Source organism: Ricinus communis, chromosome 9 (assembly GCF_019578655.1).
Source record: "Ricinus communis isolate WT05 ecotype wild-type chromosome 9, ASM1957865v1, whole genome shotgun sequence".
Lineage (NCBI taxonomy): Eukaryota > Viridiplantae > Streptophyta > Magnoliopsida > Malpighiales > Euphorbiaceae > Ricinus > Ricinus communis.
In genome coordinates, this window is record NC_063264.1 from 6,543,695 (window position 1) to 6,561,079 (window position 17,385).

The 17,385-nt window shown below is 33.8% G+C and overlaps 2 protein-coding genes across 2 annotated transcripts; one reads left to right on the forward strand and one right to left on the reverse strand.

The window, feature by feature from the left end:
* The first annotated feature begins 844 nt into the window (after positions 1-844).
* On the forward strand, positions 845-3,209 carry LOC8286830 (fasciclin-like arabinogalactan protein 1). Its single transcript, XM_002522699.3, has 2 exons — positions 845-1,625; positions 2,349-3,209. Exons 1-2 carry the CDS (start codon positions 972-974, stop codon positions 2,919-2,921), a joined length of 1,227 nt encoding a protein of 408 aa, XP_002522745.1. The 5' UTR covers positions 845-971; the 3' UTR covers positions 2,922-3,209.
* A 1,834-nt stretch (positions 3,210-5,043) lies between these two features.
* On the reverse strand, positions 5,044-9,690 carry LOC8286828 (nudix hydrolase 10). Its single transcript, XM_002522697.4, has 9 exons — positions 9,551-9,690; positions 9,053-9,261; positions 8,855-8,920; positions 8,155-8,292; positions 7,599-7,676; positions 7,463-7,513; positions 7,345-7,379; positions 7,052-7,160; positions 5,044-6,681 (listed from the first exon to the last, which is right to left on the reverse strand). The coding sequence occupies exons 2-9, from the start codon at positions 9,227-9,229 to the stop codon at positions 6,472-6,474; spliced, it is 864 nt and encodes a 287-aa protein (XP_002522743.1). The 5' UTR covers positions 9,230-9,261; positions 9,551-9,690; the 3' UTR covers positions 5,044-6,471.
* Positions 9,691-17,385: the final 7,695 nt, after the last annotated feature.

Genomic DNA, 17,385 nt, shown 5'->3' on the forward strand with positions numbered 1-17,385 from the left:
TTGTTCTCTAGCTCATAAGCACCATATCCACAAAGGATTTAGTTCACCTTATATGTACTTCACTCCAAAGCCAAATCTTCTAAACTAGACTAATCACACTTGCATTATTTCTCTAGCACAAAATCTCACTCTTCTTCACACCTCTTACAATTTAAACAAAAGCAACAAAGAATACTAAACAACACATGACATGACATGACAAAATTCTTATCAAATTAAAAGGCCAATTCATTTTGTAAAAATATGTGATCATGGTTTAACTTTCTTTTGAAAAAGATTATGAAATTTAATTTTGATTATACTATGATTCATAGATACTATATATTCAATATTGATGTTAACATCTTAGAAATAATTTAGTGTTAAATCTTAGATATGTTACTATTTGACGAATATATTCGCATCCAAAATTAAATTTAATACGGCAATTTTCAATAAATATTGCAAAGACTTTCATTATATTTTTCTCAAAAATTCATCAATAGAAAAAAAAAAAAGAAGAATTATAAATTCGGAACCATAAATTTGTCAGAATGTAAAAATCGAAAAGTTTGATCAAACCGAAGTTTGACTGGCTAATTTAATCATATTTAACGGTTGGATCAACTAGTTTGACCAGTTTAATTATATAATGTTAAAACAATAAAATAAAATTAAAAAGGTTTTAACAGACTGCAAACAATCCGACCGGTTGAGTTGGTGTTCAGATTTTAAACCAGTTTGATCACGGTTCGGTTATCAAAATATTTATATAAATATTAATAATAATAATAAGGAAAAAAAAAAAAAAGAGGGTGGCATGATTTTGTAAATTAATGAAAATCCAAGACTAAATCCAAAAAGATCTCACTCTAAGATCTCTCCACTCTCTACAAACACTTGACCGATCCCTTCAAAAACTCACTCTCTTTCTCGCCTACTTGTGCTCTTACTACTTCACTCCTCTCTCTCTCCACCGTACAACCAGCACAATGCGGCTCTCGGCTCTACTTTCTTTCCTCCTCCTCCTCCTCCTCTTCTCCACCAGCACTCTCACTCTCACAAACGCGCACAACATCACGCGCCTCCTATCTCACCACCCATCATTCTCCACATTCAACCATTACCTCACAATAACACACCTCGCCGATGAGATCAACCGCCGCACAACCATCACCGTCTGCGCTATCGACAACACTGCCATGTCAGCACTTCTCTCAAAACACCCATCAATCTACACTATCAAAAACATGCTTTCTCTTCACGTTCTTTTAGACTACTTTGGCGCCAAAAAACTGCACCAAATAACCAACGGAACTGCACTTGCCGCCACCATGTTTCAGGCCACCGGATCAGCTCCAGGCTCATCTGGGTTCGTTAACATCACTGATATTAAAGGAGGGAAAGTGGCGTTTGGTCCTGAGGATAATGATGGAAATCTCGGTGTTTTCTTTGTTAAGTCTTTAGAGGAAGTGCCTTACAATATTTCTATCATCCAGATTAGCAATTTTTTGCCATCTGACGTGGCGGCTGCTCCTACACCGGAGCCTAGTCGGATGAATTTGACTGATATGATGTCTGCTCATGGTTGTAAGTTCTTTGCTGATACTTTGTTGGCCAATCCTGAAGCTTCTAGTACTTATCAGGTACCCAATTGTTACTATTTTCATAAAGTTTAGTGCTTTTCAGAATGATTGACTGAATTAGTGTGTGATGCGAGGATGGATCTAGAATTCTACATAGGATATTATGAAATGTTTGGTGTGTGTGTATATATTTGGCTAATTGGGTTCGGGCTAGGATTTGAATTCGAGACCTCCCAGTTCTAGAAACGATTATATTACTCTTACTAGGCACTGGCATTAGCTAAAAGTTTTTGCCTTTTGTTGCCAATAATGAATGATAATCATTATGAATTAATTAAAAGATGAACTGGGTTTTGTTTAAGATTGAAAAATTGGTTTAATCAGGAACGTGTATTGCTTTAAAAGGTACATGAACATAGTTTCTTTTAGTAGTTTTCTATTAGAGAAAATTGCATTAATTCAAATTTTTGAAGGGATTTATTTGCCTGTATCTGTAATTGAAAAACAAATATTACAGATGTAAATTTGAAAAAAAAAAATTGAATTCAGGATGATCCCAAAGTTCATAAAGGCAGGAAATTTTGGAGTTGGGAGCAGTGCCATTGCATACACCAGCTCTTATATGTGGACAAAAATGAGGAATGGATTTATTAGAAACTGTCTGGCAGTGGTCCATAAAATAAAATAGAAATAGGAGCAGAGCGGCATATTTTTATAGCCGTGTAAATTTTCCCTTTTGTTGACAATGAAATGTTCATAAATTTTGATTGTTATCATTGTCAGGACAATATTGATGGAGGATTAACAGTGTTTTGCCCTCTTGATGATCCATTCAAAGCCTTTCTACCTAAATACAAGAACTTAACAGCCGCAGGCAAAGTGTCATTCCTTGAATTCTTTGGTGTGCCTATCTACCAATCTTTGTCTATGTTAAAATCCAACAATGGTGTCATGAACACTTTGGCTACTGATGGGGCAAACAAGTTTGATTTCACAGTGCAAAATGATGGTGAGGATGTGACATTGAAGACGAAGACCGCGACAGCAAAAATAATTGGGACTTTGATAGATGAGCAGCCACTTGCTATATACACCATTAACAAGGTCTTGTTGCCTAAGGAGTTGTTCAAGGCAGAAGCACCAACCCCTGCTCCAGCGCCTGCTCCGGAGAAAGCAGCAGATGGACCAAAATCTAGCAAGGATGACACTTCAGCTCCATCAGACTCTCCGGCTGATGCACCATCTGATGATGACCCAGCAGATCAAACAGCTGATGACAGTGCTGGCGTGAGATTTAATGGTGGAAGATTTGTTGCCAAGGTATTAAGTGTCTGCTTAGGACTTCTCATGCTGTAAGTTTTATCAACATTCATATTCACCAAGTTTGTGGGGAATAAGTCAAGCTCTTCATGGGCTAATTTATTACTCATTGAGGATGTGTTTACCCTTTTTTAGTTTCTTCTTGTTGTTAGTGTGTTAATTTTCTATTCCTTTTTTTCTCCGTTTTTTCTTCTATTCAAGAGGATTTCCAGAGGTTTGTGATTTGTATTTTGTCCTAGATGCTGCTGTAAATCTATTTATACACTGTTATTGTCACTAATCAGGAAGATTTTGTCATAGTAATATAAAAACTATTGTGTGCAATATTTGCTTCATTCATGGAAATGTTAGATTACACTGAATTATTATTCATTCATGTCTTATTGTCTTTAAAGTTTCCGACTGTTTCTGTGATTCAAATGGAAAATAATGCCAACCGCCACGTCAGTTGGGTAAAAACGAGAAGGCACAAAGTCTGTAGCCCTTGAAAGGGCAAAAGATTAATTGCAAGTAAGCTACAAGAAACTACGGTGTCAGGGTGGGATGGAAGCATGCTTCCTCCACTCCAAATTTTTATGTGAACTACTTAGATGCAAATCATTCAATGTGGTCCAAATTTTCTATTGTGTTTCAAAAAGATGTCTATTCAAATATCATCAAAAGCAACCTACCAATGTCATGGGAAACGAGGAGGTAAAAGTTGTTGCTCACTATTGCAAGAATGCCCTGATATTTTTGCAAGCAAATATTAGCCTCATGTTAAGCAACAAGGACCCATGTATCAGATACAACATAATTTTCCTATAAAATTTCCTTTTTACTCAAACCAAGTCATTTGCAATTCAAAATTACTGTGCTCCAGAAGATAGTTGTAGCTTTCTTAGTGCTTTCATTTTGAGAAGATCAGTACATATTCTTAGTTTCTGTTATGTGAAACGACAAATATATGTCAGTGTGATAATTTCAGTAAATTTAAACTGTTTTCAGGAAAACTTGGGGGGACATATGATCTGCAAAATCCCATCACCCTCTCATCTCATCACATAAACATTTTGTGAAGTTTCACATGATCGCAAAAGGTGAAGTAACATCATTCTGAGGGAACTGCAAAAATGACATAATGAGCTTGAATAGGAGTTTAAATATGGAAAAAGAGAGCTACCCCTTGAACGAGACTAGGAGGGAAAGGGTATGGCATCTAAAAATCAGAGCTAAAACCTCCCCATCAAACACAAAATCTCATGCAATATGATTATCAACGTTGGGAATTTTGAACATCACAAGGCCACAACCACATGATTTGGATGTTGATTTTCTTAATCATAATTTGGCCTGGTGGCCAGGGACTTGCTAGTCCTGAGATGGGACTCGATTTTAAATCAACATTCTCCAAATAATTCCAATAATTAAAAATCTTTTCTTCTTCTAAAACCAATATTAACAGTTGGGTTCCCATTTAAAAAAAAAAAAGCTAGCAAGTGGAGCTAATTGAAAAAATAAAGTAAAAACACTCAAAACCACCGCATTTTTGGGACCGAATTATCAGGTCCTGTAGGTGTCTTATCGTTCGTGCCAGTTTAAGACAAAAAGGCAATTGCAGGGATTATTACCTTGCCATGGCTCTTACCAGGTTCAAATACTGTCATTTCACTGCAATTGTTGATCAAGAACTGCTAATTGTTGCATCTATTTTTGCCCACATGCATATTGAACTACAAAGGGATAAGTCTTAATTGCTAAATCTGACAAACATCTCACTCAGTTAGGTAGGAAGAGACAAACACAAATTGGGGAGTCAAGTCAAAAGGCAACAGTCCCACTCCCCCACGTAAAAACGATCCGCAATGACAGGTGGGAATTAAGACTTTGCTCTTTCTGCTACTTGTCACCCACTAGAAACCCCTTCTCTCACAATCCACCATACTCTCTTTCTCTCTACCCACTTCAAATTATGAAAGGACTTGTTTACACAGATCAATCCAGTATTATGAAAGACGTAGTGATGGTGTTATTGCCCCTCTGATAATGGCACTTGTGCCATCCAGCCAGCTGCTCAGAAGTACAAGTGCAATTCTATAGGTAAAACTGATGAACACCCAAAAGAAAACAGATGAACAAGAAATAAAATAGCAGTAAAATGACTAGTAAAGCTTTCATATACAAATAAATACCGGATAGTCTATGTACTCCTTGATAATGAAAACTAAAGCTGTATAGGAATTACAGTTTCATAGAACTACAGTTATATATGTAGAAGTAGTACACAACTGATAGGAAGCAGCCCGGTGCATGTAAGGAAGGCTTTATTACAAATAATATTAAAGCATGTAAAATCTAAAGCAGAAAAGAAACACAGATTGCCAATAACATAGCTGAAACAAAGTAAAAAGGTGAACAAGAAACAGAACTGTTCTCGGCAACAGGCTGATATCGAAATGGAGGGGGATAAAAGCAGCACTGGGCTGGGAACTGTGTGCAATTGACTTGAGGTGGTGGAGTTCCATATGATGGAGACTCAGGAATTGGAGGTGGTGGTGCTCCATATATAGGGTACTGAGGAAGTGATGGAGGTGGTGGAGGAAGAGGATTGCATGGGTATTGACAAAGGGAGCAATTCAGACAGCCTGTTGGTGAAGGAAAGAAATCATCACTGGAAAGTTTCCTCGGCTCTGCATGCTCGGGATAGAGGACTAAGAGAAAAAGTGTTGAAAGGAAAGCAAAATTTGTTAATGACATATCGTTCTTTCCTTGGACAGACCTCACTCAAAACTTGGAATAGTGAATTTCTCAAGGCACAAGAGCTGACAACCACCGAGTTTAGGGAGTTACAGAAATCAATACACCTTGGTTTAAGACTTATAAGCATAGGCTCTCTAATTTAGTTTTGCATGTTTCATCCCTTTCTAATCTGTGCTTCGTATTTTGTGCCGCATGGCAGACCACCTGTCGTGTTTCTGTAGAGGTGATCTACAAACTTAACGTATTTGCACAAAGAAACAGAAATCTCCAGGCGCAGACAAGTGATAAGGCATATGCATGATGCAACCATGCTATGTGCATACATATTGAATTACTGATACAGGATACACACATTAGCAATCTAACATCCATCTTTATCAGTTGGAAGCTTTCAGCATGAAATAAAATCCCATCTGAATAAGCCAGAGAAATCTTCCGAGCAAAATTATCTATCTAATGCCACAGTCCAAACAGGGGAAAAAGAACAAGAAAAAGTCCAACAAAGTAAAATGCTATGCATATTCAAGCTGCCTAACATATCAAAAGCACATAAAAAGTAAAAGGGCATATCATTTCCAAGGGGCTAGAGGATGAACATAGTTTCTAGTATTTCTTACAGTGAACTCTGCATAAAGTTTATCCAATCGGGCATTGTTGCTAGACATTTCCTATTCAATATCTTCACTCTTCAGGTTTTTTCTTCACATCAATAGCAGAAACCTCGGAATTTCTCAGGGGTCAAGCAAGTGCTTTCTCTTATTAAAGTGTGCGCAAGGATCAGTTTAAATATTAATAAATAAGATAATACAGTTACATTACAGAAAGTACAACAATAGTAACCTGCTTTCTATTGGCGATCAGCAGAACTCGACTGCTTCAAATCTCGAATGTTTGTGTACAAGTAACTAATCTGGTCTTCAAAAATCAATGGTATAGGTATTGGAGAAAATCCAGCATAATCTCTGTCGACCTTTGCCAAGCATAAGTCACCAATATGCTTGAAAAGTCTGTGCTTCCTAGCAAAAGGTTGAGCTGCAAATTCCTCGATTGGCATCCACTACAGAAAATAAATTTACACTTGTTATCAGTTATTGCATTCTATTTAATTTTCAAAACTCATATTCCACACAAGATAAAAGAAAATGAGGAGCACTTGGAACAGCAACCGGCAGAATTTGCTACCACTGAGGCACAAAGAGTATTAGTTGCTGTATCATCTTTGTGCATATTCATTGCATTGAAGCTAGCATATAGGCTAAGAAATAATTCAAAAAATAGATTGGCTGATTTCAGGAGTTGCTCATGTATTTAGAGATAAAAGAAACAGTGAATCTATAGAAACCAGTAAACTCAGACGATATCAGTGTTTTGAACAAACAAACTAAGAATAAAATAGAAAGAAATCACATATTATTGCCTGGAATTACCTGGACAGCCTCAATCTCTAGTTCTTGCTTCTGGATATGGGAAGACAATGGACGCAGCATACACACGAAAAATATATCTGACTTCCCAAAGAATGCTCTGTGCGACTGCCTGTAAGGGCATAAATATGTGAGAGATTATGTGAAGGCATCCACCTGGTTGAAGTCACCAAGTCTTTATTTCATACTTCAGGTAGGCTAAAGGAAGTGCTAAACAATACTAACGAGAAAAGTGATGAGATAAAAATCGATGCTCCTTAAAGCAATTTATTGGTAACCCGGGAAAAAAAAAGAACCTGAATGCTAGAATTTCTTGAAACTCTGTGTCAACCTGAGCAAAAAGAAATTGAACATGAGGTATTAGAAACAGATCTGCACTGGCCTAGAGACATTAGAAATACATTTATTACTTACACCGGTCTCCTCTTTTACTTCTCTTATAGCTGCCGTGAAGATGTCCTCACCCTGTACGTTGAAGAGATCACTTAAATAGTTAATGGAGTGAATTGATTTGGAAAATGAAAAACAACTGCTCACTCTATGCATGTACCTCATCTACAGCTCCAGTGGGGATTTTCCATGCACCTGTTCCTTGAAATTCGCCGGTCTTTTCCTGGACAACGAGTATCTAACAAACAAGAGGATTCCACATTTTAAGACCCAAAAGATAGGGATTGTGCATGTGTTTCTGTGAGACTGTAACTCTGTGTCAAAGGATTATATATCTTCTAGGTCAGACCTTGGTGTATATAAATGCTGCCAATGCCATCACGACTGTTTTCGGGGACCATTTATGTTTGAACAGTTCTTAACTAATTGATTCTTCAGACTCCACAGTAAATATGAAAGCAAAAAATTCAGTGGCCCTTTAGCAATTGCCAGTTTTTACAGATCATAATATATGCCAAAAGCCTCTCGATGAGACAAACATGGAGCAAAGGCATTTTTTCATTTAAGTTAGAACAAACACATAGGCGAGGCATGGCGTTAGATCTGTTTTGTGAGAATAGAAAATAACATAAACTGGACAAAGTAGAATCAGATAAAACAGAAAACACAGGAGAGATTTAAGAGAGATAAATTTAAGGAGTAATGTAGAAAAATACCTCTCTTTTATCATTCAAGACAATACCGCCAATTCCTACTCTGTGTGAAGCATTTGCAGGAATGGTGCTCGGAGTTTCAGGAAGCCAGTAAACAAGCATGAGGTAACTTGGCTCAGCATGGTGATAAGAGAATCCTTCCTGTCATCATCGTAACAGATGTCTCAATAGAGGTCAATATCTTGCCCTGTTGTGTAGCATAAATCAGCGCAAAACACATCATTGAACATAACATGTAAGCAAATAATGATCAGTACATCCTTGAATCTTTTCATCCCCTGATTTAGAATAGGACAAGTATAAATAACCAGAATTCCTGCTCATTGCTTAATATCACTTTCTGCAAGTTGGGATCTGAAAACACAAAAGCTGATTGAGTACTAATTTCCAATGATTAACATAACCAAACCATCTTATACATGATAATCTACACAAATTTGCACAGGGGAAAGAAAAGACAAAGAAAAATCTTGGTTTCCATCTTGATTCTGGAATGAACATGCTAATTGATTTTGGAGGAAATACTGCATCTAAAGCATCACTGATCAGATAAGGGGGATGTGTTCAGACAGCTTGCAGCATATGGGAAAATGACACAATGGACTTTGTAAGGGATTATGTCAATTTTGGTTAATAGTTGGATGATCATATGGGGAAATTATCCCAACTTATGTTTCATCTCACAGAAGCAGAAAGTAATTACCTTGACTGCAATCTCTACAAGATTTACAAGCTCAATAGGCAGCTTTATCCAAACTCCCCTCTTACTCTGCAGAATATATAAGGAAAAAAGAATAAGAAAGGACTTTAGCATTATGAAACACAACTATCTACTCAAAGATATATCCAATCCAGTTCAAAAACAATCTGAAAGAGAGGTTTTCTAAACAACAAACAAGACCTGTTGCCTCCAAGCCAAAATTGAAGCTTTGAGCTTAGCAAGAAAGACTTGAGGTTCCATCTTCTCCTTCAGATCAACTATTACACCCCCAAAAACATCATCAGATGCAGGGAGCAAATCACCATTATTGTTGACCCCATTTCCAATTGGTGCAGAAACTGACTCTGATCCAGCCATAGTTATGATTACAACAAATATTCCCTTCAAGCCTGCATATACAAACACCAAAAATAGCCAAAAAGTAGCTATTAAAGAAAAAGATTTGATCTTTCACATTTATTTCTCTCCCATTTTCATTATTTTCTCCAAGAATCACATCAGCTTAATTCAGAAAAAGAACTTTGCTTAACTCAGAAATGAAAATACATGCACAAAGTTTTGAACTTTGCCTCAAATTCTTCAATGAAAATACATTAAATTTGAGCAACTGCTACAAGGGACAAAAGAAAAAGAAAAAAGAAACGCAGGACACTAAATCAAGAAGCAAAATTGACTTACAGTGTAATGAAATTGAGTTTTGGCTTAGAAGTTGAAAAGAATTGAGATTGGTCGAGTTAGTTATATTGTGAGTGTAAAAATAGACGCGAAAAATCTACTGTGTAACCAAAGTGGTTGATGACGTAAGTCCACCGATTTATGATTTTGTCGCTGCCCAATCATTTTGGCTCTATACGTCAGCCGCCAGTATCAGGGTCTTACGTGGCGGTACTCTGCTCAATTATATTGTAAACCTTTTAGTGTCATATGACAGTGTCGCAAATATTGTTACCTAAAGTATGAAGTGAAACAGGTAATAGAACAATTTTTTTTTTTTTTGTTTAAATCCTAATTTAATATGAAATAAATTATATTTATATATATATAATATTATTTAGAATTATTAAAAATTAAATTTAGTTAATTATAAAGTGTTTATCTTTTATAATATTTATTTTTTATATATTTTTTAGAATTAAAAAGCTGAACCTTAATATTTAGAATTCAATTAAGTAGCCATTACTTTCTTTCTTTTTTCCCCACTGTAAAGAGTTGAAAATTAAAAATCACTTTTATAGTAAACAATTTGTATTGAATAGGAAATCTTTGATAGAATTAAATTTATCAATATATATTTAATATGGTATTAAATAATATAAAATAAAACTCTCAATGTTAAACTATAAAAATTAATAAAATAAAATATAAATATTTAATTATATAAATAATTAAAGTTTATATTTATCTATTATATCTTGTAATATATACTTAATATTATTTTAACCAATTGTTCAAGTTACTAGTTGTTTAAAGAAGTATAATTGAATGGTTGAGATTTAAAATAACAGTCTAATGTCAAATAATTATTATAAATATTTTCTTTTATTATCAAATAATTTATAGATATTGTATATGAATTCATGAATAAAAAATATAAATTATAATCAATAAAAGAGGAGATTTTATTATAGAGCTGAAAATAGAACAGTAATAAAAAAAATACTAAACAAATTATTTTAAAAGAAAAATCTTAAATAGATTCCAGATTCTATGTACCATGATATGTATATGTACACGTTTAATAGACATGAGCCATCACTTAGGGACAATTGGTTTTAAATTTTATATTGATTATATATCTATATATTATAGTGTAATATATACTTTATATTATTTATTTAATTAGACATGTTTATAGATAACGTAATAATAAAATTTTAATTTTTGTCCTTTAATATTCTTTTTAAAGAATATAAACGTAGCATATAGAAAGTCTGGAAGGAGATCGAAAGAATCATATCTATTTTCTTTTTTGTATAAATTATTTTATATTGGTCTTTTTTATATGTATCTAAAGATCAAAAGAAATGTGCAATGCGATCTAACTTTTTAATTGTGTATTATTTTCTTTTAAATGAATTATCATGTTTGTATAAGAATTGTGTTACATTTTGAATGATGAAGAAATATAGAAACAAAAATAAATAAAAGGTTTTTATCAGAAATCTTTAATCATGTGTTTGAAATATCTCTTCATCTTATGTCATGATTTATTTTAACTTTGGACAAGTATAAATAAAAATTATTTAAATTTTTCATTCAAGAATAAGCTGTGATCGAAAAATATAATAAAGTTTATATTAAAATAAATTTTAAATAAAATATAGTGAAAAAAAGTAATTTATAAATTTAAAAAATACGACATTTGTAAATAGATATATAAAACAGAAAAAAATAATAATTTATATTAAAAAAAAAAAAGGAAAAGGAATGATTGATGTTTGCTTCAACCAATTATTTCTTTTACGACTCTGAAAGGAACAAATTTTAACAGCTATAAAGAGTTTTAGCTTTCTAAAACCACCAAATAGGAAGGTGAAGCTCAATTATTGGCTGCCCATAAGTGGATTAACAGAATCAGCCATTATTTAATATTAAAAAAAGAAAAGAAAATCAATTAATATATATTTTTATGTTATTATCAACGTCCATCTAATAAAAAATAATTGAGAACACTCTCCACGTTGGTTTCATCTCTGAAGCAATCATTATTTTCTTTTTATTATTGAGATGTGTCAATCATTACCTTTGAAGAAAAAGGCTGCTAAAAAAAACAAAGGTCCAGACATGGGGCATCTCCCTGCCCTTCCCTCTATGTCGGATGAGTTACCACTTGCCTCTTTTCTTTTTATTTATTTATGTAATATTTATTATTATTATTAAGGAAAAACCCAAATTGAGAAAATGCTATTTCAGACACAGCTGTAGTATGTGAATTGTAATTTTTGAAAAAGACAAGGCCGACATGTATTCTAGATTATTGGCAATAAGGATTGTCTGATGGGATGTCACCTCTAGTAGTAGTAGTAGTGGTGGTTTCTGGAATCATGAAAATGGCAAACCGAACGTAATGGTCACTTTTTATAATGACTATGATATTTTTCAATCTAATTAAATCATTTTGTATTTATATCTTTTGTAATCCAAAGTTAAAAGAGATTGTTTTTACACAAATGAAGGCCTTCCATGACCCATCAGAATGATCAAATTTGAATGGTTAAATTTTTGGTGTGAATTCAAAGTCAAATGACTATGGAAGATGTGATGTGGCCTACTGTATATAGAACAGCCCACTGGCTTGGATCAAAGAGAAACTGTATGTCCAAACCATGCTATTTCGAAGAGCCAAACTTTTTGATAGAAACGGATCATTAATGCCGATGTACAAACTTGGAGAAACGAATGAAGAGCCTGATCATTGACTTTTTTCATGCTAGACACCCAACACTTCCTCTTGATTCGATCCTCGTGAGACGTATGAAAGGAAAGAGCATAAATTAAAGTAATTGTCAAATTTGACATTGTAAATTAGCTGCTATATTTATGTATATTAACTGTTGTAATTGTGCAATATATATTAGTTATTATTGACTTTGTACAATATAAATACATGATTGTTGTCCAAGAATTTTATTTCCCTATGACTAAACTTTGGAATGAGATGGAGATGATCAATAACAACATTCCTAAAGAAGCTCTTGAAACAGTTGTGCAACTCAGACAACAACATCGAACATGTCAATTTTTGATGAAGCTTCGTTCTAAATTTGAACATATTCGTGCATCCATTCTTAATCATAAAACCAACCATTGCATTGATGACATCATGGCTGAATTACTTGCTGAAGAAACTCGCCTAAAGTCATTATCATCTCATGATTCAACACGGGATATGGCTCTTATTGCTAGCACTTATAAGCCTAAAGCTCATGACATTAGCAAGGTTGAATGTTTTAATTGTCATGAGATTGGGCACTTGGCTTCTCAATGTAGGAAAAGAAAGATTCAACAGCTCCTTATTGTTGTTATTGCAAGAAAGATGGGCATGTCATAGAGAATTGCAGAAAACGGCCGCCGCGATAAAATTTTAAAGCATATGCTGCCTCATCCTCATCCAGTGGTACCGTTGCAGCCATACCTTCTGATTCATCTGATAACAATTCTGGTCAGTGTTCAACTCTTTCTCCAGAATTATTGCAACAAATCATTCAAGCTCTTCATGCCTTCGGTATTGGTAATATTACTTCAAAACCTCTATGGATTTTAGATTCAGGAGCAACACTTTATATGACTGGTAATCTGAGTACTCTTCATCATTATATTCCTTATGATAGAGGTGAAACTGTCACCATTGCCAATGGAGAAACTATTCCTGTAAAAAGAATTGGTTCACTAACCATTAGACCTCCTGGCTCACCATCTTTATCTCTTTCTAATGTTTTCTATGTTCCTAAACTCTCAGCCAATCTCATTTATATAAGCCAATTGGTGAAAAATAATTGCATTGTCTCATTTTTCTTCTCTGGTTCTATCATACAGGACCTATGGACTGGGAAGGTGATTGGGACAGGCCATAGGAAAGGGGAACTCTTCGTCTTGGATTTGGGACATTCTTCCAACTCAACTACTTTTTTACTTGCTCCATCCTTCAATGATATGAACTCAGCTAATAAATATTGGCAGCTTTGGCATTGTATTTTAGGACATCTTAATTCTTCTAATTTACGTTCTTTATTTTCCTATGGTGTGTTGGAAAAATTTAATCAAAAATCAAATATTAATATGTCTTGTGAAGATTGTGCTCTTTCAAAAGCTCATACATTGCTTTTTAGCCGTATTCCAAATTTTGCTTTTTCTCCATTTGACATTATTCATTCTGATGTATGGGGTCAATCTCCTGTTGCATCTTTAACTGGAAAATTATATTATGTTCTCCTTAATTGATGATTGGTCCCGTTTTTCTTGGGTGCATTTTTTACGTCGCAAATCTGAAGTTATGGAAGTTTTTAAGAACTTACATGCCATGGTGAACACTCGGTTTAACAAAAAGATTAAAATTTTTCGTACAGATTCTGGGGAAGAATATGTTTCTACTGAATTTTTCAAATATCTATCTTCTGAAGGGATCATTTCACCAACGAAGTTGTCCTCATCAGCCACAACAAAATGGCATAGCTGAGAGGAAGCATAAACATATTTCAAAGACTGCTCGAGCTCTTCGACTGCATGCCAAATTACCCAAGATATTTTAGGCTGAGAGTATTTCCATAGCTGTTTACTTGATTAATCATCTACCTACTCCATTGTTAGATAACATCTCTCCTTTGCAAAAATTATTTGGCTATCCTCCCAAGTACAATCTACTTCGAGTTTTTGGATGTACTTGTTATGCTCTTTTGCCACTTTCAGAACGTTCAAAATTGGATGCAAAATCTGTTCGTTGTATATTTTTGGGACACTCTGAGACTCAAAAAGGTTACTGATGTTATGATTGGGAAGAAAAGAAATTAAGAATTTCTAGATATGTCATATTTTTTGAAGATACTTTCTATTTTTCTACTTCCTCTTCTTCTTTGTCATCTGTACAAACATGTGTTCCTTTGTCTTGCTTTCCTAACCATGTGCAGACTATCTTGACGTACCAACAAAAGCCTCGAGTTCCCCTAACTATGCCTCTACCTTCACCAACTTTGGATTCAAGTAATCTTCCTTCCTCTCCTCCACCACCATTACTATCCACTCTACCATCATCAATACACACTTCGCCACCATTACCACCCACTGCACAATCTTTACTTCGAAGAACCACTCGTGTAATTAAAGCTCATGATTGTCTTTGTTTATTTACTGCACTTGATCCTTTTTATATTCCTCGATCTCATAAACAAGCAGCAGAAAGTGCAGAGTGGTGCAGTGCTATGAATGAGGAACTCAAGGCCTTAGAAAATAACCAAACATGAGAAATGGTTCCTTCTCCTATAGACCATCCTGTAGTGGGTTGTCGATGGGTCTACACTGTTAAAGTTAAGGCTGATGGTTCATTAGATCGTTATATAGCTCTTCTGGTAGCTTAAGGCTTTACTCGAGAATATGGCATCGATTATGATGAGACTTTTGCTCCTGTTGCAAAAATGACTACTGTTTGCACTTTGATAGCCATAGCTGCAGTATAAAATTGGGACATCACCTAAGTGGATGTCAAAAATGCTTTTCTTAATGGTGATTTATCTGATACCGTTTATATGCATCCACCACCTGGATATCCTACAGCATCAAATATGGTTTGCAAATTATGCAAGGCTCTTTATGGCTTGAAACAAGCACCACGTGCATGGTTTTTCAAATTAAAAGGTGTGTTGCTAGCCGCTGGTCATCAACAAAGTCACAATAATTACTCCTTGTTTATTCAATCCTCCCCTCAAGGGAAGGTTTTTTTCTCATCTATATTGATGATATTTTAATAACCAGGGGTGATTTTTCACAACGCCAACAGCTCAAGACTCTACTTCAATAATCTTTTCAAATGAAAGATTTAGGGCCTGCTGCATATTTTCTTGGAATTGAGATTTTTAGATCTTCAACTGGGTATTTTCTTAGTCAGTGGAAATACACCAAAGACCTTATTAGTTTGGCTAGTCTTACTGATGATAAAGTTGTCGATACTCCACTTGAGCTTAATGTCAAATATAGTCGCACTGATGGTGAACACTTTCTGATCCAGCTCTTTATCGCAGTATTGTTGGTAGCTTGGTATATCTCACTATTACTAGACTTGATATTGCACATGCTGTGCATATTGTTAGTCAATTTATATCATATCCTAGTATTTTACATCTCACTGCCGTTCACCGTATCATTCGCTACCTTCGATCTACTTCAACCATGGGTTTATATTATCCTTCGAGTTCTTCTTCAGTTTTACATGCCTTTTCTGATGCTGGTTACGCAGGTTGTCCAAATACTTGACGATCTACCACCGGATATTGCATTTTTCTTAGACAGTCTCTTCTTTCTTGGAAGTCCAAAAAGTAGCCAACTGTGTCCAAATCTTCTACTGAATCAGAATATAGATCTATGTCATCAGCTTGTGGGGAAATTATTTGGCTACAAAGACTGTTACAAGATCTTAGCATTTTCCTTACCTCCCCCACTCCTTTGTATTGTGACAATGAAAGTGCCGCTAAAATTGCTAGTAATCCGGTTTTTCATAAACGTACTAAGCACATTGAAGTAGACTGTCATTTTGTTCAAGAGAAGTTTGAACAAGGCCTCATTACTCTTCATCATATTTCATCTCGAGAACAATTGGCTGATTTCTTTACAAAATCACAGACCAAATCTTCTCACAACTTTTATCGCAACAAACTGATATTCCATTATCAGTTTGAGGGGGAGTATGAAAGGAAAAAACAGAAATTAAAGTAATTGCCAGATTTGCCATTGTAAATTAACTGCTACATTTATGTATTTATTAGCTGCTGTAATTGTGCAATATATATTAGTTATTATTGACTTTGTACAATATAAATACAAGGTTGTTATCCAAGAATAAATCATCCAAAATCATTCTCATCTTGTCTCTTCACTCGTAGTATTCTTTGTTAACAAGACGATGGGCAGGAAAGAGGATAGACACCGCTAGTATCTAGAGATTCTAAGATTTATAAATTTAAAATTTATATCGTTTGAGTTAAACATTAAAATAATGATCTATATTTAAAATTAAGAATAGGTTTTAGAATAATATAATTTAATAGGAATAATATTAAAATAAAAATATATATATACCAATCCATTTTTTTTAAATGGTGAATTTGAAAATTCTCCACCTTCTACGTAGAGAAATTGAAAGGTGAGAAATTTTTTTAAAATTCATGGATTTAGACTATTATTTTACTTATCAATGAATTTAAACTAAATTTATAAATCTATCTATCTCTCTCTCTCTCTCTATTTATATATATATATGCTAATTTTTTATATTTAACTTTTTATGTCTATTTATATTTTGACACATAATTTTTTTAAATATATATTTATTTTTGACACGTGAGATTCAAACTTAAGTGAAATTTTATAATTTTTCTATTAATTTATTAGTTAAGAAGTTACATTACTAATAAAACACCGACTCTAATCCTAATATATAACATACTAATTATATTTAAATATTCTACTAACTAATAAGTTAGTTTCCTAACAAAATAATAATTATATTTTTAGAAAATAACGTTTTAAATTATAGTTTTAATGTTATATTTACCAATAAATTAATATCTTGATTGTATAATATTTTATAATCCTAAAAAAAGTAACATCAATTACATTGATAGTATTAATTTATGTAATACTAAATTCAATTAATAAATACTTTTAATATAATGGCTATATTATGTATTAATATATTAAAAAACTAAGAAAAATATTTTAAAATATTTAACTTGCCGTTATTTTTTAAAATATCATATAATATTCGATAAAAGACTAATTTTTTAAAGTTTTTCATTCAAAAAATT

Bases quoted from the DNA above. Each gene is read 5' to 3' on its own strand.
- LOC8286830 (XM_002522699.3), top strand. From the start codon at position 972: ATGCGGCTCTCGGCTCTACTTTCTTTCCTCCTCCTCCTCCTCCTCTTC. The intron at 1,626-2,348 runs GTACCCAATTGT...TATCATTGTCAG, and splicing joins AAGCTTCTAGTACTTATCAG to GACAATATTGATGGAGGATT.
- LOC8286828 (XM_002522697.4), bottom strand. From the start codon at position 9,229: ATGGCTGGATCAGAGTCAGTTTCTGCACCAATTGGAAATGGGGTCAAC. The intron at 7,677-8,154 runs GTATTTTTCTAC...CTTGTTTGTTAG, and splicing joins TCTTGAATGATAAAAGAGAG to ATACTCGTTGTCCAGGAAAA. The intron at 7,514-7,598 runs GTACATGCATAG...TTCAACGTACAG, and splicing joins CCACTGGAGCTGTAGATGAG to GGTGAGGACATCTTCACGGC.